General features: G+C 43.5%; 1 protein-coding gene and 1 long non-coding RNA gene across 4 annotated transcripts in view; one reads left to right on the top strand and one right to left on the bottom strand.

Moving 5' to 3' along the window:
- LOC122457221 overlaps positions 1–22,312 on the top strand; it is a 141,112-nt gene that overhangs the window by 11,656 nt on the left and 107,144 nt on the right. The window lies entirely within an intron of this gene.
- Positions 1,736–14,875, bottom strand: SERP2 (stress associated endoplasmic reticulum protein family member 2). The gene is made up of 3 exons (XM_038382354.2): positions 14,348–14,875; positions 9,964–10,036; positions 1,736–2,163 (listed from the first exon to the last, which is right to left on the bottom strand). The coding sequence occupies exons 1-3, from the start codon at positions 14,429–14,431 to the stop codon at positions 2,123–2,125; spliced, it is 198 nt and encodes a 65-aa protein (XP_038238282.1). The 5' UTR covers positions 14,432–14,875; the 3' UTR covers positions 1,736–2,122.

Genomic DNA, 22,312 nt, shown 5'->3' on the forward strand with positions numbered 1-22,312 from the left:
GTAAAGTGCTTTGGAATCTACAGATGACGCATGTTACGTAAGAACTTGGTGCTATATTCTATTACTAATGGCAGAGCCAGGAAGAATCAGCTGTGTGACCCTGGGAAAGTCATCTTCACTTTTCTGTACCTCTGTTTCTCCTTCCACTGATTATCTATCTTGCCTATTTAGATTGTAACCTCATCTTGGCAGGTACTCTCTCTTCCAATATGTTTGTACAGCACAGTGCACAAAGGGGCCGTGATCTCTAGGTGCTACTCTGTGTAATACAAGTAATTACAACATGATGTGCTCAGCAGCTTTGAAAATCAGGCCACTTCTGTTTAGTGCCTAAAAATGGAGTTAGGAGCTGACAATTGTTCCTAACCTTTTAAAATAACTGGTGGTTATTTTTGATATCTTAGGGGCAGATTTTTCAAAGGTACTCATTGACTTTCTGTGGGAGTTGGATGCCTAATTCTCCTTTGTCCCTTTGCCAAATCTGTCCCTTAATAGATAACTCTATGCACTGACACAACAGGCCACTGTGTTTTAGGTGAGACCCCACAGTGCTTCATGTTAGTTGGGGCTGGGAGCAATGTTCAGTCTGTGGGGGAAGGGAGAAGAAATGTATTCTGCCTGTAGCAATTGAGAGTAGCTAATTACAGACCACCATTGCCATCTTGGAGACTGCTTACCTAGAGTGCAGGTAGTGACTGCAGCTGCTCCGTTGTGGGTAGGATTATAAAGAGGAACTGGGAGAGAGAGCAAAAGGAAATATGCTTCTAATATTATTCCCACTCATCCAGGCAAAGATAATTTACTTGGTCTCCAATAGTGTTTGAAACTGTAATTAAAAATAGGAGCACCCTGATGGTTCAGGCCCTTGATCAACATTGAGAAGGGTCTTGGCTTTTCTCTCCTATGTCCTCTCTTAAAAATTACATTTTGAGACTAGAATTAGGGGCTCAGATTTGCAAAGAGGTTTAAGGCAGTTGGATGCTACCTACTTGAGGCCTCTTGAAATCCCAGCTTAGCATTTATTTGGGGGGGGGGGGATTTTCAAAGGCACAAATGGTAGTTAAAGGCCTGAGTCAGTTGTGGTTAGTCACCTAACTGCCACTTGTGCATATGCAAATCCTCCCTCTCCTGCACTGTTTGGGAAATGATCTTTCCTGGTCCTGGTGTGCAACACTAGGAAGAAGTTTTATTAAGGTGGACATTTAGCATCTACAGAACAATTACCACTTTATTAAACCTGTTTGGGGATTCAGAAAGGACTTTCCGAAATAAAGGGATGTGAAAGAACTTCAGGACGCCAACCTTTTCATCTGATCTCCTCTTGAGTCACTCCCATTGCTTTGGGAAGGGAAAGCTTTTCTTTGCAAACAGCTTTCAGAGGATTTCTAGTCAAAGGAAAATCCTGAAACCATCCTGCTGTGAAAACATCATTCCTAAATGGCTATAACATGACAACTATTCCCAATGTCCTAAGTGAGTTTTTTAATTAGTTCTTACTCGGACAAACCTTCCAGTGGGCCTGATTTCTCATCTCACACCAATGTAAAACTCTCGTAACTCCAAAGAATTTAACTCTAGCCGCTCTTGATTTACACCTGTGTGAGGGCAAATCAGATCTATTGAGAGATCTGCCTGAGTAAGGACCTCAAGATTTGGCCATTAGTGTGTGTGTTAAGTGGGGGGGAGGGGAGGCTGTTTATACTTCCACACATTTGGAAAAATGGAACAAATGTAGTCAAGTTGAACATGAATATTTATTTGTAATAAAAACAAATTTCCAGCATAAAACAATTAGAATGTACAGAGTAGATAAATGAGCGCTCGCATGATCACACACAAATACATTAGGTAAAAGAAGAAATAAATCAACTGAACAGCACTGACAGCTAACCAATGTGGTTAACTCATTAAGTCAATAAAAAAACAAAATGTCCTTTTCTGCTGTGGCAGTTAAAACACATGCACAACCGATACGACAGGTCAACAGGTAATTTGGTCTGCCCCATTCAAGAAGAAACGCACAGGTACTCTCAAATAAGAGCTCTTCACATTTATGTCAGGCTAAAATTGTATCTGGTCCACCATGTTGGATGATAAAGCAATGTCAAGTCTACGCAGCTCCTCACATGCCCATCCTTATGCTCTGAATGATCTGAAAGATAGCTGAAACAAGGCAAAAAGAGAGGCTGTTCAAGTGCTGGTTAACGTTCCTGAAATTCAATCCTGTACTCCGATACTGCTGCTTTGAACAGCTGAATGGCTCCTGTTCACACATGCATGATTAGATGTTATCTAGCAAGTGCTTCGATCAGTGGACTTCTTTTGAGTAGGGGCCTACTCCCCCCATTGATGCAAAAAGGATTACACAGGTATTGTCTAGGAACACTAATGGAAGTAAATGCGTAAATCCTTTGGTGCTGATGAGGAATTAGACCCCTTCGACTAGAGTGTGCAGCAGCGCTGCCAGGCACAGCTGCATACACGTAACCAGTTGGTGCGTCTCTTTCTTGGGAACAATCACTTCTTGTTACAGGGCCGTTTATAAAATGGCTCCTTATAAGTAGGTAGACCAGTAACAGGAATACAACTTCTCACAAATCTAGCCTACTTGAATTATTGCTAAAGCTGATTTGTGGGGGTTGGGCCATCTAAACTCCTGTATTATTCCATACTGTGGGCTCAATCCTGCAAAAATGCACTCATGTGAGGAGCTGCATGGAAGATGATTTTGGGGAGTAAGGTTTTGCCGTATGGGGCACTGTCATCTCAATCCTGCAAACAGACCCATGCAGAGCCCCACTGTATGTGTCTGCCCACGAAGACTCTCTGGACTGGGGCCTATGTTTGCAGCCCACAAACAAGAGCAGTGTTTGTTTACTACTGTTTACTAGCCGTTTAAGATGCAAATTTCAAATCAGAAGATGGGAAAGTTCAATAGAACTGGTTAAATGGAAATGAGGCACCTGGCATTGGCCTTTGGCGGAAGACAGGATACTGGGCAAGATGGACCTTTGGTCTGACCCAGTATGGCCATTCTTATGAGGCAGATTGTGCCATCACAGTTGAAACAGAAATCTCTATTGGTATCAAAGTTGATGGCACAAACTGTTACTATACCTCCACAGAGAAAAGGACCAGAGCATTGAGTAACTGTATTTCCTGTCCTTTAGTATAGTTAATACACTAATTACTAAGGACTTGATTCTGCAGACCTTAGGCGAGCAAAACTCGCACTGACTTCAAGGGACGTTAAATACGTTGAAAGGCTGCAGGACTGAGCCTTAGTTCTTAAGTATACAAACATGATCTAGGTTCTCTTTATCTGTACCATCACTGCCTCCTAATCTCTCCGCTCTGGACTGGCATCCATCTGCTGCAACCAGGGAGTCCAAGCGAAGAAGTCAGTCTGTGCTGATGCAGCTGCAGGGGCTGAGCATGGCCCGTGAAAAGACCTTGGGCCCTGCAAACGTATTTTCATAGAGCTCCCTCGTCTATTGCCCTTTTAGGGCTTTGAGGTGTGTGTTTGTAAAACTTAAGATAAACTGAGGAAAAACTCGCTTCCTTTTAAACCGAGAAGGTAAAATGTGTAAGATCGGGAAGTGTGACTTTGATTGCTGAGCTGCGGTAATTTATGCTGAGTCTCTGCCCTCATCCTGCAGACACTTGGGAAGTTCCACTGAAGTCAATGAGGGCATGGCTACATAGTAGCTGGGACGGCGCTTCCCAGCAGGGCTAGCCAGACACACGCTACTCTGCTTGGGCTAGTACACTTTAAATAGCAGTGTGGCCACGGCAACACAGTAGGTGGCCCAGCTAGCCACCCATGTAAGTACCCAAGGGTTGGGCAAGTAGCCCAAGCTGCCACTGCAGCCACACTGCTATTTTTAGCGTGCTAGCTTGAGCTGTGCTAGCAGGTGTCTCTCTACCCATCCTGGGAAGCACATTTCCAGCGGGTGTAAAAGACATACTGCGTGGTTACCCTCTATAAGGGTTTGCAGAGTCAGGCCTTCATTTTGGACACTAAACGCCAAACACAGTTATTTAAGGCAATACTTAAAATAGCGGCCAACTTCAGGGGACAGATGTTCTGCTGGTGTATGCAAGTCAAGGAAGTGATGCCGAATTCCAGCAGCTGAGGATCTGGCCCTGGAACTATCTGATCTGTCTATCACAGAGGATTTTTTTACTGCCACTTATCACTGGTTATCTGAGCACCTTCAGTGGAAAATCAATAGCAATAGCAAAGTCCACCGTGGATTTCACAGCGCCTCTGGCGGTTCTTTTGTGTGGAAACTCTGCTTGGGGTAGGGTTTGTGGTTTTGATTTTGTAGATGTTTTTAATACATGATTTTGTTTTGTATTTTGTTCTGCAAGTGCTTTTATAATTCACTTCTCTGAGATGTATTTTTCTTGCTTAAATAAACAGGATTCCTCAATCGAATGGGATTTGCCCTGCAGTCCAGTCAGTTAAGCCTCTTGCAATATTATGCTAAATTGAATCACAAGTCAATTAGGCTATGGAGCAGCAAAACTAGTGAAAATCACCTGCTTCTGTCACCTGGTCGGGCCCAGTTTGCCTGACCCCTTGTACTGTAGAAAGCTACTATTTTTGCAACAGGTTGTATAAAACCCAAATTCCATGGAGCATCCAGCTCTGCGTGTAAACCAGTGAGTGAATCTGTTTAATAACATCTGACTCCAAAGTGCAGCAAGGAACAGGAAGACAGTGGAGTTGCTGAGGAAGTTCTCACACACACACACACACACACACAGAGAGAAAAGAAGTGGGGAGTCTAGACTCTGAGAAGTTAATAACTTAATGGTGGGAGAGCAGAGCTGAGAGAATAACAGTGCCAGTGAGTGTATGGCCGAGTAAGAGAAACGGGGGAGACAGAAAGGGAGGCACTAAAAGGGGACAATATTCAACATGGACATTAGAGCCCCAAAAGGAGGCCTGTTAGTAACTAACCGATCCAAAGGATTATTAATAAGCAGACTAAGTTCTATTGGTTGCATAGCAGCATCTCAAGTATTACAAATACAAGGATGGCTTAGCAGGCATGAAGTAGGGGCGTTGAAATGGTCCTGGTGTCCTGGGTGCTCAGACAGTGCGACTGCTTTGTGGAGGGAGACCAAGGGTGGCATTTGTAATTGTGTGACTAGTCATGGGGCTTCAAAAGGATTTAAGGATCCTCAGCACCTTGCTGGATTCAACCCCCAACTCTAAAAGGCAGAAACCTTCCACTACATGTTCATGCTGCAAACCTTACAGAAATAAGGAAGCTGGCGGAATAAAATGAGTTGCAGTTGGACCAGGCAGCAGGGTAGAGGAAAGACGCATGTAAAAACCCATCTAGGCTGAAGAGCTGGATACAGGAAGTGTGTATAGGAAATGAAAAGGAGGGTGAATTGAGTAGGTCCAAGCTAGCCCCAGAGCATAAAAGGAGCAAACCAGCAAAATGAAACTGTGTAAGATCTAGGGAGGAAGAGAATTTGTCGCAAGGAATAAAGAATCTAGAAATACAATCAGAAAAGTGAAAAGTCAAAGAGGGGAGAAGGACCGTGCAAACAAGTCAGCTCTCTCACCTAGCTAGAAAGCTTCATTTATTTTGTATTGGAAAAAATAACTCTTGGTGCTCAGTTTTCAACTCGTTATGATGATGATGGGACAACCTCCTTTAGGATTCAGGGAAATTATTAGAGACAATTGCTGGAGATGCCAGGAGCAGAGAGTAACAAAGAGTTGGTGCTAGAGTGCCGGATGGAGCAAAATATCTATAACCGTGGATGCAATGCCCCTGGAGATCCTAAAAGAAGTTGCAAAGGAAATCTTGCAAGCTCTCAGTCTCGTCAGTAAATGCTGTAGGTCAGGAGAGGTGTCTGTAAAAAGGGCAAAGGGAGTAGGAAGTAACAAGAAAAACATGCACCGGCCAATTAGCTTGACAGTAGTTCTAGGCAAACTCTCTGGACATACAAAATAATAGTCAATGTAAACATTTGGGAGAAAGACATCTCTACACCAACATGGGTTTGTTAAAATACATCACTTCACACAATTACCTTTCTTTGCTCTCTTTACTGAGTTAGTAAATAAATGGATGGATTTACCAAACAACTCCAATTCAGGTAAATTCATGTACATCTCCCAGTGTTGTACAGATCCTGTATCACTAGATTAGAATCTCACCTGGCATTGCAAACCAGCCAGCTTTGACAACAATAATACTTCATGCTCACATGGTTACTTTCATTCTAGGGTCTCAAAGCACTTTGCAATCCTTAATTAATGTTACTTCACATCACCTCGAAGTGGTGAGCATTATATCCTTTATAGAGAGAACCTTACTGTGCCTATGTTCACTTAAGTGAGTTGCCCAAGTTCAGTCAGTGAATCAGTGGCAGAGCTGAAAAATAGTACCTCAGCTTTTGGGTGTCTGGGACCTTCATCGTAATAAGATTTTTCTTATACCAGCATATTTTAATTCTATTATAGCGACTAATACCAAGATGATACAAATTCGAAATTGTGGATTAGAAATTGACTATCTGAGGAACAGAGATATTGTAAATGGCAAGTTCTCTATATGTGGTGTCACAGGTACATACTAGGCCACAGATTATTTAATACATTAATTATTAATCTAAAGGAAGATGTAAATTCAACCGTGCTCAAACTGTTGACAATCTCAACCTTGTAGAATGAGCCAGTTACACAGAAGGATAAGAATCATTTTGCAGAGTGGGCTGCATGCAATGAGATGAAATCAAATACGAAAGCCATACACCTAGGAAGAGGAAGTAAGCAGCACTGATACAAACTGGAGGACAGCTTTCTGGGAAACAGGATGTCTGCCAAGACCAAGGGGTGATACTAAGATAGCAAGCAAAATATTCGGTTCCACTGCAAAACAAGCAAATGGAACAGAAACATTGCTGGTCTCAGATACATAAATAGGCTTCACATATATAAACTAGAAAGGTAATGGGGCCAGACTATGTAGCAGACCTGAAATATTGTGTTTCTTTCCAGTCCTCAACATTTTGGAAGTATATACAAACACAACACAAAGGACACAAGGATCAGGTCTATAACCTACGGGGGGGAGAGAGAGGGAAGTAAATGGATATGTTCTAGAAAAGAGAAGACTAGGGGAGGGATGGGAGAAAACATGATCACAGTTTATAAATACCTTCAAGGTAATAACAGAAATGAAGAAAGGGAATTATTCCATTCTCAGAAGATGGTAGATAAGGAGCAATGGCCTGAAGCTAAGGAAGGAAAAAAGTTCAGGTTAGACATTAAGCAAAAGTTCTCAACAGTAACAGCCTTTGAGTGGAGGCTACCAATGGAGGTGATTGGATAGTGGATAAGATATTTGCAGGAATTAAGTGGAGACTAGTCCTGCAAAATGTAGGGATCACACTACATGATCCAAGTGGTCTTCTCTGGCTTTAACATCTGTAAATCTTAGCTACATAAGCTAGGAATTCCCTTCCTCATACAGCAATACTCCTAAAATACCTTTTCCAAAAAGGCACTATTTCAAAACTGAGGTCCACATTGCAAATGGAATGGTAGCTGTGCACATACTTCATCCAGTAGCACGATCTGGCCTTTGATTTGCATGGTGCAAAGAGATGGGCAACGGAGGCAGGTACCATGTTGTTTGTTACATGGTTGTAAAGTGCCTGGCACCCTGGGGATGGAGCCCAATGTCAATAATAATTAAAAGGACTACAGCGAAAGCTGTGTGTGATTGTAATAGCTCAGAAGAACATCCCTGAAAATGTTTGTGGAAAAAGGAGGCATTTGTCTAATGGATTCACTACTGAAAGAACAAACATAGCCATAGAAAATACATTACTGAAGACTGAAGTCTGATCGAGCTCTAAAAATGACAAAGATAAACATCTGAGCCACATTATTATGATGTCTCTTCAGATAATGAAACTAATTCAATGGTTCTCACTCAGGCAAAACTCCCATTTCAGTCAGTGATGGTTAGCATGAGTAAAGAATGCAGGGTTGAATTAGATACCACAAAATATTCTTACTTGGCAATCAACTGGATGTACACTGTCATTTATCACCAGCATATTTATTTATCTTCTTTGCATCTCCCATATTCAGCTATTTAACCTAGTTTTATTTTCTAAAAATAAGTAACATTTTGACTTTGTTTTATTGACTTATTTTCAATTTCATTTTTTAAAAAAATCACTCGTTTTTTGTCACTTTTCTTAGCGTTTTTGTTGTTGTGAGCTCTGGGGCAGGGATTGCATGTGTGGTGTTTGGTCATCACTGCCCAATACAGTGGAGCCCTGATTGGGATCCTTCGGTGCTCCCCTCCCACCCCGCCCCAACAGAACTAATATCTACATAGGGAGCTTCACTTTGACCCTGTTCTTTCTTTCTTTCTTTCTTTCTGCCAGAGCATGTTTGAAACCACTTGATGTCTTGTCATGGGAAGGAACTATTATTTCTTGAGACACTGACATCACAACTGATGTGTCTAAAAAGCATCACCATCTTTATTCTTAGTTAGAGGCCACAAAAGGGAATAAATAAACATGAAAGTTCACAGGACACCAAAGACATGTAATGGAATGGGGAGCTGCCGGCTAGCTGAAGGCCGGAGAGTTTGCAGCAGTCTAATGCTATGCTCTTCATGATTTTTAGCTTTAGCAATCCATAACTACAGAGACAACCCTCATTCACCAAAAACTCCCACTGACTTTGGTGGGAGGGAGAGATTCAGATGCATAAGGAATGAGGCATCAGGCCTTACATTAGCACTGTTTAGAAGAAAACATCTAGCTGCAATGGGCCGTGGTGGATTTATCAAACTACCATTTGTTTTTGGGGGGAGTTGAAATCCTGCTTTAAGATTAGGTGAAAAAATAGGCATAGAAAGTTCTCAAAAATGGCATTTATTAAGTCAGACATCAACACGAAGGTCGCTGCATTGCATTTCTGAAAGCAATGCAATACCAGTGGGTAGCTCTATGAACAGAGCAATACCAATCGACTAATCATTACTCCAGGGTGGGGTCTATCTATGACCTGCTCCATCCTGGGGCTCTTAAAACAAAATTACTATAAAACACACGTCTTGTGAAAGATCTTAGATTGACAACCTGGGGAAAGAAACTCCTCTGGGTACAAAAGCAGTGCAGCAAAGAAAGTGGAATCATATGCTCCTGCACACTACTTAGTTTTAACTCGGCTCTGGAAGGTAGTTAAATCCCTCCCATTCAGTGGCCTCTTTTCTGACCCTGCCACTAAATGTGCCACCTGCAGCCAAACTGTAATGCAGATTTTGTGATTTGGACACCTGTCTGCTAGGAACTAGCCTGCTACAAAGAACTCATTTTGTTTGGGCCATTGAATATATTTCACATTCATCACATGGTAACACTATTACCATCCCAGCCCAGGTTCAAACCTGCAGCCTAGAGGTGAAAGAAAAATTAAGAGGACATGGAACTTGAGCCATCCGGTCCCACTTAGAAATGAAACTTCAGTTTTAGACTGAAAGTGTAAAAAGCTTTCCTCTTAGGATGCATTTGTGCTAAGCAAGACTATATAATAAGTAATGAATGATAAAGATTTGAGAGGAAAAATAAATTACACCACTTGCAATCTCCAGAAACTTTTCCTAAATGCTCATGTAGGTTTCTCTGGGACAGATCCAGAACCGCAAGGTATGCCAAGCATCAAATTCTATTCATAAATACACACACAGAGGTTCCCATTGGCTGCAGTGGAAGTTGCGTGCATGCAGCCTGGGTCAGAATTTTGTCCACAAACTTTTAGGGTCTGATCTCACTCCCACTGAAGTAAATGGGAACCATGCCACTGACTTCAGAGGGAGCTGGATCAGGCTGTTAAATGCTTTTCTACTGTCTGCTCAACTCCCTCCCACACCCCTTCTTTATCTATTCTTAATGGTGTGTTCATACCTGATCCACAGACAACAAAAACAAACAGTGCCAGTAGCCATGGTCCTACAGGATATTTCTCCTCTTGGGGCCTCTAAAATGTGGGGGGAAAAGAAGATTTCAGTTTGTTACCAGTTTAACCAATTATGGTAGCTCATTTAAAAACAGATGCAGAAAATCAAGATAAGGAACTGGTGGGGTTTCAGCTTCAAACCTCAAACAGTGAACATACTCAAAAGGTCTAACGTAAAACAGTTTACTCCACTGTCATAACTGCTTCACAGGAATGCTAAGAAGCTGAAAGGAAAAGCTGAAGCATGATACGCTAACAGAAGAGTAATAGAGGACAACTGTATTTATAGTAGATCAGACAGCTTAATTCAACAATATTGAAATCTCCCGTATCCCCCCCTTTAAATAGAATAATGCCTCTCACAGATTCTCTGCAGATCAGTCGACTTGAATTTCTCTAGGGAAAGGTAAAGAGAGTTTTATTCCTCAATGTCTGCTTATCTATTTCTGTCCTCTCCCCTCTCACAGTTGGGCTGTTTACTAGTCTCCCTTGTTGTATCTATATTTTAAGTTCTTTGAGACAGAAAATATGTTCTTATGTATTTTCTGAGATGCCTAATAGATGTGGGATGCTTGAAAAATAACTATGTTCCGTGACTGGGTTGTCACTTTAGAACTAAATATATATATCCTACAGCCAATTCCCATCCACTGGGAGAGGAAATTGTTAAAAACAATATCAAAGGACACTCATTTTTTATTTTATTTTGGTCAGCATGTGCCAAAAATATCCTTAAGTTAAATACAAATTTGATAAACTATCACAACTCTAGTCAGTTTATTTTAAGGACGCATGACTGAATGTTCTAACAGGTCACTTGGAAGGGGAGAGGAAGGAAGGAAGAAGTTGGTCTTCTATGGCCATTTTGAACTGCTGATTTTTGTTTTGATGTATGATTATTGTTTGGAGCCTAGAGCACTAGATAGAGGCTTTTATAACTAAGCATAAATACAAACATGTTAACTGTAAGATTTCAAGGACCACACAGAGGGAAGAGGTGGATAGGTGGACTTAGAAGCTTCTTACCAAGACACGAGTGGAGGGTGATATGATGACATGAGATGCTATGGACATAATCAATGGAAGCAGAGGATTCACACAGCACTAAGATCAGGACTGGGCAGGCAAGTAAAGAAGGAATTGATAGTCATATCTGGGTTCAAGTTGTGGAATTGTGCCTAGTGGAAGGATGGTTTTGTGATGCCTGCGGTCTCTGGAGATCTGGTTCAATTCCAAGCTCTGACACAGACATCTTGTGTGACTTTCGGTAAGTCACTTCATTTCACTGTGCCTTAGTTCTCCATCTGCAAAATGGCAACAATAATACTTGCTTTCTCCCAACTGTTGTCTGTTTAGATTGTAAGCATTTTGGCACAAAGACTGTCTATTACTGTGTGTTTCTACAGTGCCTAGCTCAAAGGGACCCTGGTCTTGGCTGAGGCCTCTAGGGGGTACTATGCTACAAATATGAATAATAATGGGTCTGCTGTCCTGATCCAAACCAGCTTGATTTTTAGAAAGCTAGAGCTGCTGCTACTATCTAATTCTAGAAGCGCTGCATGGAAGAAGTGCCGAGTGGAGGCTGAAGGCAGAAAAGTGGCCAATGGAAGGAGAATGGCAAAAGATGGGGTGAGAGGAGAGAAGCTAGTAAGCAGACTGGGAGGGAGAAGGGAAAAAAGAGAGAAGGAAGGGAAAGGATAGCAAAAGGTCAGAAACAAAGAAGAGCGAGAGGAGAAAAACCAAAGGGATGACAGTAAATAGGAGGGCAGCATTATCCAGTGGATAGGGCACCAGACTACACATCAGAAGACTTGGGTTCCATCCCTGGTTCTTCTAACGACCTGCCTTCTTAGTGTGGGTGTGTCATACAACCTCTCTGTGTCTCCATTTCCCCCTTCTATTTAAACAGTGCTAATAATGCTTTTTAAAGCACTTCAAGATCTCTAGGTGAAAAGTGCTACATAAGGGCTTAATTCTCCATCATTCATCAGTGGGATTTTTTCCATTGACTTGAATGGGGTGCAGGATCAAACTCTAAGTGCTCAGTATTATCAGAAACAGGAGAGGCCTCAAAATAAAAAAGTCACAGACAATTTGTTTCACCAGAGATAAGATCTGTTGTTAGTCACAGACACTTCCTCCAGACAAGCTGCTTCATGCACCAGCGCGTGGTAGGAACAACAGAGAAAAGCAGTCACGTGACTTGTGGTAAAGAAAAAACAAAGGTATATCCCTTACTTTTGGCCATTGGCAGGGCATTTTCCCACAGCCTGGCATTTTTAAATCAACCTTGAAACATTTTAATTTAAAATGCATTTTTTTTAAATAACTCATCCTATTGTGTTAAGGATTTGAAAACTTCAGCAGTTTTTATGTATTTTAAAAAGAGCATTTCAGGTCACCTTTAAGGTGATAGTGTGATTCACCCAGGTTAACACTAACACTAAATTATAGCCAAATCTAATGGAACAGAAATCCCATTTTCTAGGCTAGCTCAGTCACTCAGGATTCTAGGAAGGGGGAGTTAAGAGATTAGTGTAGACCAAGCCTAAATCACAATTTATTTCAGTACAACTACATCGCTCAAAGGTGTAGAAAATCCACACCTCTGAGCAACACAGTTATACCAACCTAACCCCTGGTGTAGACAGCGAGCACTATGTTGCCATTGACCTAGCTATCGCCTCTCAGGGAGATGGAGTACCTACACCAATGGGAGAAGCTCTCCAGTCGGCATAGGTAGCATCTTCACTAAGCCCCACAGTGGCACCGTTGCAGTCTTACAGCTTACATTTACAGGTGTAGACAAGCCCTAAGTGGCAAGAGCTTCTTGCCAAAGCAAAAATCCCAACTATGAATTTCCAGCAGTTCCCTGACATTATAATAACAAGGTTCTCTTTGAAACAGTTCACTCTTGATGTGGGGGGAGCTCTGAAAGAATAGCGAGTTATTAATAAACACTCAAGGTTTTGTGGGTGGAATTAGAATAGCAAGAGCTCTAAACAACTTTGAGAAAAGGGGAGCTAGAGCTCAGATGAAAATCTCTTCCATTAACCAGCTTTCTAAGAGCACTTTTGAACACTCTGAATTTAAGCAGCTGCATTGTCAGTGGCTCAGCCCAGTCCATTGCTAATACCAAAATGCATGAATCTGAGCACAGTTAAACTCTTCAATTTTCTATCTCAGCGTATACAACTGGAGCGTAAGTGCGACCTTTATTTAAAGTAATAAGCAAGATTTCGTCAGCTGGAAGGCTACTGCCTCATCAGGTGTGAGGGCTGTTGTCCCAGCTGAACTGCCACCTCAGGAAGGGCTCCATTTTATTCCCACTGTACCTAAAGGCAGAAGTGAGCCCTAAAAGATGAAATGGGATCACAGCCCAGTTACTTCTTTTGTATTGACATAGGCTTTGTATTGACTAGGAAAAGTGGTCAAGTTCAGGTTGCACTTAGCTAACTTGTACTAAACTGATCTAAACTCAGTTACTTTTCCTCATAAAGACCAACTAGCTAAATAGCTCATTCAAAAGAGATTCAGAGGCCTAAAAGACTTTCATCTACAAAAACCCATTTTACAATTAGTAAAGTCAAATAAACTTTATGTTTTAATCTCTTAAAAACCAGAGGCCACAGGAAATAGACCACAATAACCCCCTTTGGTGCTATCCCTGTTAGAGCGCTAGAACCCTTTGAGAGTACACCTCCATGCCCGTGCACTTCCGACAGCTGTAATGTTGCAGCAGCCAGCCCTTGTGGATACTGCTGCATGTCCCCCTAGATGGGGATGGATGTGTTGTGTGTGCTGCATTCTCTCTTCTCAAGTGGCTGTGTGTGTGTGTGTGTGTGTGTGTGTGTGTGTGTGTGTGTGTGTGTGTGTGTGTGTGTGTGTGTGTGTGTGTGTGTGTGTGTGTGTGTGTGTGTGTGTGTGTGTGTGTGTGATGGACTCTACCCCTTCTGAGTGTTTAGGTGGAAAGCATGTGTGAGTCAATCTGTTCCTCTCCGGGTGAACAATTTTGCTGTGTATTTTCCATGAGACACTGACACTTTCAGTCATCGTGGTGTGACATTTCCTCCATTCTGCCGCAGCTTGGGACAGGAGCCCCTGATTTTACCATCCGGTGGTTCTACACCCCTAGCTCGGCTGGAGCATTTACTCCCATCAGCAGCACGAGAAGAAGGATCATCCTCTGCTCCCCACCCCGGGGCTCCTATAGCCTGTTAACCCTTTAGCTCACGATTCCCACACCTCCCCACGTGTTGAGCCGAGGAACGGGCAGAGAGAAGCCCTGCCTCCTCGCAAGCCCCTCTGCCCCCTCTTCCCATGTCACCTTACCAGGGTTTTGGCTACGTTCCCTCTCTGTGTGATGTTTTTGCTGTGCTTTTCGTTAGCCATCCGGATCCGCTGTTTGGCCACCATCGCTCGGGGGTGGAGGTTTAGAGAGCTCAGAAATTCCGGAGGCCACCTGGCTTCTGGGTCTGGTTTGTGACGAGCCAACAGAACACCCCCCCCCCCGACCGGAGTAAGCGTGGCTGCTACTGCCCTGAGACCCAGCGCTGGTTCCTCAGTACCCCCAGCCGGCTGCAGACTGAGGAGAGGGGGGCTGGCAGGATGGATGGACGGAAGTAATCTCTCATCTCAGGAAACCCTCTCCTGCTTCCTCCTACCCTTCCGGTCCCCCTGCTGCCTAAACGCAGGCGGCAACTGCCAGGGCTGCCTGCAGCCTCCGCTTTCCCCTGGCTGCGAGCGCGCATCCCGCTTGCGCCGTGCGGAGCAGGGAGCGGCCGGAGCTCGAGTCCCGCATCCTCCCAACGTTCTGTCTCAGCGTTCCGTGGATGGAGCGCGGCCGGAGGCAAGGTTCTGCGGGAGGGGGCTGCCAGGCGCTGATTGGTGGTTTGAGAGGGACGGGTGGAGCGAGCGTTCTAACGCGTTGGCCAGCGTGGGCGTGTCCTCGGCTGCGGGAGTGGAGCGCCCCGGGGGGCTGATCTCTCTTCTCTTTCAGCTACGCCAGTAACACCCTTGTAGTTGGTGCCCTAATTCTGCCTTCACTTGCCCTCAGGATTTGCTCCCTGGCCAACGTTGGGATAAAAATTGAGGCGGGCGGGGTGGAATAAGGGGACCAAGATGAAAACATGAACATAATGCATCCGATGAAGTGAGCTGTAGCTCACGAAAGCTTATGCTCTAATAAATTTGTTAGTCTCTAAGGTGCCACGGGTACTCCTTTTCTTTTTTCATAGTGGGTCAGACCACAGGGCCATCTAGCCCAGTATCCTGTCTTCCGACAGAGGCCAATGCCAGGTGCCCCAGAGGGAATGAACAGAACAGGCCATCCTCAAGTGATCCATCCCCTGCCACCCATTCCCAGCTTCTGGCAAACGGGCTAGGGACACCATGGGGGAAGGGAAGTGCAGCAAAGCCAAAAGTATGGAGATAGGCCCAGAGGGGGCAAAAATCTGGGGAGAGGGGAATGCGGAAAAATGGGTCTTGTACTCACAAGCACCTCTCCTCCTATTTTGCCCTGTTTCCTCCTACACATGCCCACTACTCAGGGCTGTGGTGTATCTACTATCTAGCCAATACTGAGGTATGCTGTCTCTTTTCTCTATCAGAAAAGATACAAACAGCTGTCCACTAGAGCAGGAGTTCTCAACCTTTTTCGTCCTGAGGCCCCCTCAACATGCTCTAAAACTCCATGGCCCTCGTGTGCCATAACAGCAGTTTTTTCTGCATATAAAAGCCAGGGCCAGCATTAGAGGGTAGCAAACGGAGCGATGGCCTTGGGCTCCACACCACAGGGAGCCCCCACGAAGCTACATTGTTCAGGCTTTGACTTCAACCCATGGTGTTGGGGCTCCAGGCTTCAGACCTACATCGTGGGGCTTCGGCCTTCCGCTCTGGGCCCCAGTGAGTCTAACACTGGCTCTCCTTGGTGGCCCCCTTGAAGCCTGCTCATGGCCTTCCCTGGTTGAGAACCACGGCACTAGAGGTGTAACTGTGTGTGTGTGTGTGTGGTGGTGGGGGTGTCCATCTCTCTATCATAATTGTTGCTATATCATTAACTTCTGACACACAGAAAGATCCTCTGATCACAGAAGAAAACAAACAAACCAACCTTTAAGTACATTTCTGAGTTGTGTACAGATCTATATTTCTTGTGCTTTGTAAAAACAGGGATCAGGCCCTTATTGGTATGTGTGCCCTGCTTCTCTCTGTACAGTAGCTCCTGGCTTCTACACTTCTCTTGACTCCTTTGACCCTCTCATTGTAAGCTCTGCCCTACTAAGCCCTGGCTCATCCCCTCCATCCACAGCTTATTTTACTAACCCTGATCATTTCACTGTTACCTTGTCTTCGCACTTCCTTGTGTCTTTGCTGTATTCGTCTGTCTTTCTCTTTGTATAGCACCTAGCACAATGGGGTGGGGGGCTGATTCCTGATTGGAAATTCTAGGCACTACTGTAATATAGATAATAATAAAAAGAAAAGGAGTACTTGTGGCACCTTAGAGACTAACAAATTTATTAGAGCATAAGCTTTCGTGAGCTACAGCTCACTTCATCGGATGCTGTAGCTCACGAAAGCTTATGCTCTAATAAATTTGTTAGTCTCTAAGGTGCCACAAGTACTCCTTTTCTTTTTGCGAATACAGACTAACACGGCTGCTACTCTGAAACCTGTCATAGATAATAATGTAATAATAATTGGCAAAAGATGCTTTGCCATTTTGGGAGCTTGTGGGGAGCAGCTCCTGTATCAGACAGACAGCACCACAGAGGCAGCAGCTGGGAAAAATCTATGCGCTTCAAATGTAAATGCAGCACAAATCTCTTTCTGAAAAAGCAACACAAGGATTCTGTACACGTTAATGAGACAGTCTCAAATGCAAGGTCACAACCTGCTTAATTTTCCCAGCATATCAAATAAACATTTCCTATTAATCTACATATTGTTGGCCCTCTGCGGAGTGATAGGAGATTTTAAGCCCTTGGAGATTGGCTTTCTGTTGGAGGAGAAATAAGTGACATAGAGTGTGGGTACTTTCTTAGGCCTGGTGTACACTACATAGCTAGGGTGACATAAGGCAGCTTATGTCAACCTAACTCTGTGAACATCTACACTACAACGTTGCTCCCGGCGATGTAAGTTGCCCACTACGCCAGCCTAATAACGCCACCTCTGCCAGATGCATAGCGCTTAGGTGGATGTAATTAGGGTGATGCAGTGTCTATGTAGTCACTGTGTTACTTACATCATCTGTTGCCTTTCAACTCTGTGCAGGGCTCACAGTTGGAACCCCCCTGCCCCAACCGGTCATCTTGGGAGTAGGGGGTTCCATTGTTTTGGTTTTGCATCCCTGCCCAATCTGGCTAAAAGCCATTGATGGACCCATCCTGCATGAACGTATCTAGTTCTTTTTTTAACACAATTATAGTTTTGGCCTTCACAACATCCTCTGACAAAGAGTTCCACAGACTGACTGTGCGTTGTGTGAAGAAATACTTCTTTTTGTTTGTTTTAAACCTGCTGCCTATTAATTTCATTTTGTGTACTCTAGTTCTTGTGTTATAAGGAGTAAATAACACATCCTTATTTACTTTCTCCACACCAGTCGTTATTTTTTAGACCTTTATCATATCCCCCCTTAGTCGTCTCTTTTCAAAGCTGAAAAGTCCCAGTTTTATTAATCTCTCCTCATATGGAAGATGTTCCATACCCCTAATCATTTTTGTTGCTCTGTGAGCCTTTTCCAATTCCGATATATCTTTTTTGAGATGGGGCAACCAGATCTGCACACAGTATTCAAGATATGGGCGTAACATGCATTTATATAGATGCAACATGGCATTTTCTGTCTTATTATCTACCCCTTTCCTAACGATTCTCTTTCTTGAGTGGTAACAGCTAATTTAGGCCCCATCATTTTATATGTATAGTTGGGATTATAATTTCCAATGTGCATTATTTTGCATTTATCAACATTGAATTTAATCTGCCATTTTGTTGCCCAGTCACCTAGTTTTGTGGGACTGACAGCTTGGGGCAGAGGGGCTCCAGCTGTGAGCCTGGCACAGGTGCAAGTGCTCTTGGTGAGGAAACACACCACTGTGAGAAAGAAGGTAGTGTGGACGTGAAAAACTGCAGTATTTACTATGGTGGCTATATTTTGAGCAAATTTAGGCGACTTAATTTTGTAATGTAGACAAGGCCTTAGTGTAACTTGTTTATTTACACTATATATAGCAATCCTTGAACAGAGAGGTTACAAACAGCACACAAGCTCCTTCAGGGATCTCAGCCCAAAAAGCAATGCCCAGTTCCCAGGAAGCAACTCTGCAGGAATTGACTCAAGCTAGAGCAATTAAAGAAAAGAGCAAAACTCTCTTTCTGCTGTCAACAGCTTCCCAGAAAAAGTGACATCATCAAAGTAAGAGCAATACAGTGTTCCTTCAAAGACAGCATGCTACTCATGTAATAAGAAAAATAAATTGTAAGATTACATGTAACAGGTGACTCCTGCCATAATATATGTAGTTAAGAAAAAGTAAGAAGTGCATTGTTAAAAGAAATCTACCCTCATCTGACAAATCTATTAACTGATAATATTTCCCCAGGATTTCAGTCACAAAGTCAATACAGCACTGTCTATCTAGGTACTTATATAGTTCCCATTACCATAGTATGTGAGTGCCTCACAATCTTTAATGTATTTATCTTCACAACACCCATGTGAGATAGAGAAGTGCATTCCTGGGGAATTGAGGCCTAGAAAGACTAAGGCCCAGATTCAAAGGTATTTAGGCCCTTAATTTCTGCTGAAATCAATGGAAGTTAGAATCCTAAAGACCTTTGTGGATCTGGGCCTAAGTGACTTACTCAAGCATGGGTGGTGTGTGAAGCCCCCCTTTGGGGAGGCTAGCCCCTAGCCTCACCCCTTCTGCCTAAGGCCCCTCCCCTGGAGCCCCGATCCCTCACCGTGACCGGAGGAGTCCCGCCCCAGCCGGCCTGAGTCCTAGGTGGCCCAGCCCTGGAGTGCCAGGCAGCCTGAGTGCTGGATGCTCCCAGCCTCAGAGTGCTGGGTGGCCCCAGTGCCAGACAGCTCCAGCCCCAACCGGCTGGCCCGAGCACCAGCCCCAGCCATCCTGAGTCCCGGCTGTTGGCTGGCTCACCTTAGCCCCAGCCCCCGTTCACTTTGGGGGAGAGGCTAAGCAAGGGTAGGAAGAGGAGCATCCTGGGCTGGGGCCATGGGGGTAGAGTGGGAAGCAAGAGGGGGCTTCTGGGTGGAGCGTGGGCAGTACTGTGCCTGGTTGTCTGGCCTGCGATATCTGTTGCCCATGTACCCCAGGTTCCCCAAGAAGTCTATGGCAGAGCAGAGAATTGAATTCAGGTCTCCCAAATCCCAGCCTAGTATCCTAAACACTGAGACATCCTTCCTCAATTTTGTCTTGTTTTCCATTAGCTAATGAGTTAACAGCAAAAAGCCTGAGCTTCTAAAGCTTGTGTAAGGTATAGAAGTTCTGAGAGCTTCCCCTGACAGCTGGCTGTAGTATGACTAGGCAGTTAATTGTGACTGGCCTACAAATTTGGAAATGCCACGTTCAGTTCCCCATCTGATGTTACACAAGTATCAACACCAGTAATATCTCTGTATTGCTCTTCAAAGGGTCTAATGCAGTTCCTATTAAAGTCAATGAGAGCGGACCCCACTTGGCAAAGCACTTCAGTGCATGCTTAACTTTAAGCATGTGCATAAATTCCATTTAAGTAAATTGCACTTTGCTGATTAGGGATGGAGTTAGAAAGTAAGCATGTGTTTCAGTGCTTTGCCAAATCGGGGCTGAAACTACCATTGACTCTGATGTTATCAGGGTTCAGACCCTGCGCTGGCTGTCACTAGGCACTCAAAAAGTGTAACTTGCACTCACCCTAAACTGCCCACGACAAGACTGGGGAGACAGGACTGAGGAGTCCTGATGGTGTATGGTACAGCAATGTGGTAAGGCATGCTGGAAGAGTGCAGCTCATGAAGGGTAAGGCAAGAATGGTAACAATCCCTTTATCATTTGGTTTAGTAATTTATTTCTTCCATTTCCCTCTTCTCTCTCTTTCTGTGTGTGTGTGGTGGGAGGGAGGGGGAGGAGGGGAAGGGTTGTTAGTTTTGCCAGCTGCAAATGTGCATCAATTCTAATTGTCTAGTTGTTATTGCAGGCTCTGCTTTCATATGACAGCTTAAAAAAAGTGTCTTGATTGCTCTCCTTTTTGTCCTCCTTGCCTTCTTCTCTGTCATCTGACCCAACCCTTATGAGCTCTCTCCAGCAAAATTTGCCTTTCTTGCACGGTCAGAACTGGAAATAATTTATTACCACAACACTTATTTCCATCGTTGACTGAGCCCGTTTAATCATGTGGTGGTCTTTGCTTTCCAGTTTCCTCCCCATTCTGCTGATCCAGGGTGCTCTGTTTCCGGTAAAAGAAGAAAACAAGAGAAAATCATTGCTTAAATGCTGTCAAACAAATGCCATGTGTGGTAAAAATCAAAAAGTTTCTAAGATGCTCAACTGCAAGCTTTAATAGGGCTAAGTGTAAATGTGTACCTCTAAGAACAAAGAATGCAGGCCATACTTACAAAAAGGGGGACTTTATCCTGGGAAGCAGCGACTCCAAAAAAGAGTAGGCGGTCATGCTGGATAATCAGCTGAACACGAGTTCCCACTGTGATGTTGTGGCCAAAAGAGCTAGTGATATCCTTGGATGCATAAACAGGGGAATCTTGAGTAGGAGTAGACAGGTTATTTTACCTCTGTATTTGGCACTGGTACTGCTGAATAGTGTGCCCTATACTGGTTTCCACAATTCAAGAAGGATGTTGATAAATTGGAGAGGATTCAGAGAGGAGACATGAGAATGATTAAAAGATTAGAAAATCTGCTTTATAATGATAGACTTAAGGCACTCAATCTATTTAGTTTAAGAAGAAGGTTAAGAGGTGAACTGTAAAGTCAAGAGTTGTACCGAATGATTGGAGAATTGCTAATATAGTTCCTATTTTTAAGAAAGGAAAAAAAAGTGATCCGGGTAACTACAGGCCAGTTAGTTTGACATCTGTAGTTTGCAAGGTCCTGGAAAAAATTTTGAAGGAGAAATTAGTTAAGGACATTGAAGTCAATGGTAAATGGGACAAAATACAACATGGTTTTACAAAAGGTAGATCGTGCCAAACCAACCTGATCTCCTTCTTTGAGAAAGTAACAAATTTTTTAGACAAAGGAAATGCAGTGGATCTAATTTACCTAGATTTCAGTAAGGCTTTTGATACTGTGCCACATGGGGAATTATTAGTTAAATTGGAAAAGATGGGGATCAATATGAACATCAAAAGGTGGATAAGGAATTGGTTAAAGGGGAGACTACAACGGGTCCTACTGAAAGGCGAACTGTCAGGTTGGAGGGAGGTTACCAGTGGAATTCCTCAGGGATCTGTTTTGGGACCAATCTTATTTAATCTTTTTATTACTGACTTCGGCACAAAAAGTGTGAGTGTGCTAATAAAGTCTGCAGATGATACAAAGCTGGGAGGTATTGTCAATTCACAGAAGGATCGGGATATTATACAGGAGGATCTGGATGACCTTGTAAACTGGAGTAATAGTAATAGGATGAAATTTAATAGTGAGAAGTGTAAGGTTATGCATTTAGGGATTAATAACAAGAATTTTAGTTATAAGCTGGCGACGCGTCAATTAGAAGTAACGGAAGAGGAGAAGGACCTTGGAGTATTGGTTGATCATAGGATGACTATGAGCTGCCAATATGATACGGCTGTGAAAAAAGCTAATGCGGTTTTGGGATGCATCAGGAGAGGCATTTCCAGTAGGGATAAGGAGGTTTTAGTACCATTATTCAAGGCACTAGTGAGACCTCACCTGGAATACTGTGTGCAGTTCTGGTCTCCCATGTTTAAAAAGGATGAATTCAAACTGAAGCAGGTACAGAGAAGGGCTACTAGGATGATCCGAGGAATGGAAAACTTGTCTTATGAAAAGAGACTTAAGGAGCTTGGCTTGTTTAGCCTAACTAAAAGAAGGTTGAGGGGAGATATGATTGCTCTCTATAAATATATCAGAAGGATAAATACCTGAGAGGGAGAAGAATTATTTAAGCTCAGCACCAATGTGGACACAAGAACAAATGGGTATAAACTGGCCACCAGGAAGTTTAGACTTGAAATCAGACGAAGGTTTCTAACTATCAGAGGAGTGAAGTTTTGGAATAGCCTTCCAAGGGAAGCAGTGGGGGCAA

This window comes from Dermochelys coriacea, chromosome 1 (assembly GCF_009764565.3).
Source record: "Dermochelys coriacea isolate rDerCor1 chromosome 1, rDerCor1.pri.v4, whole genome shotgun sequence".
Taxonomy (NCBI): domain Eukaryota; kingdom Metazoa; phylum Chordata; order Testudines; family Dermochelyidae; genus Dermochelys; species Dermochelys coriacea.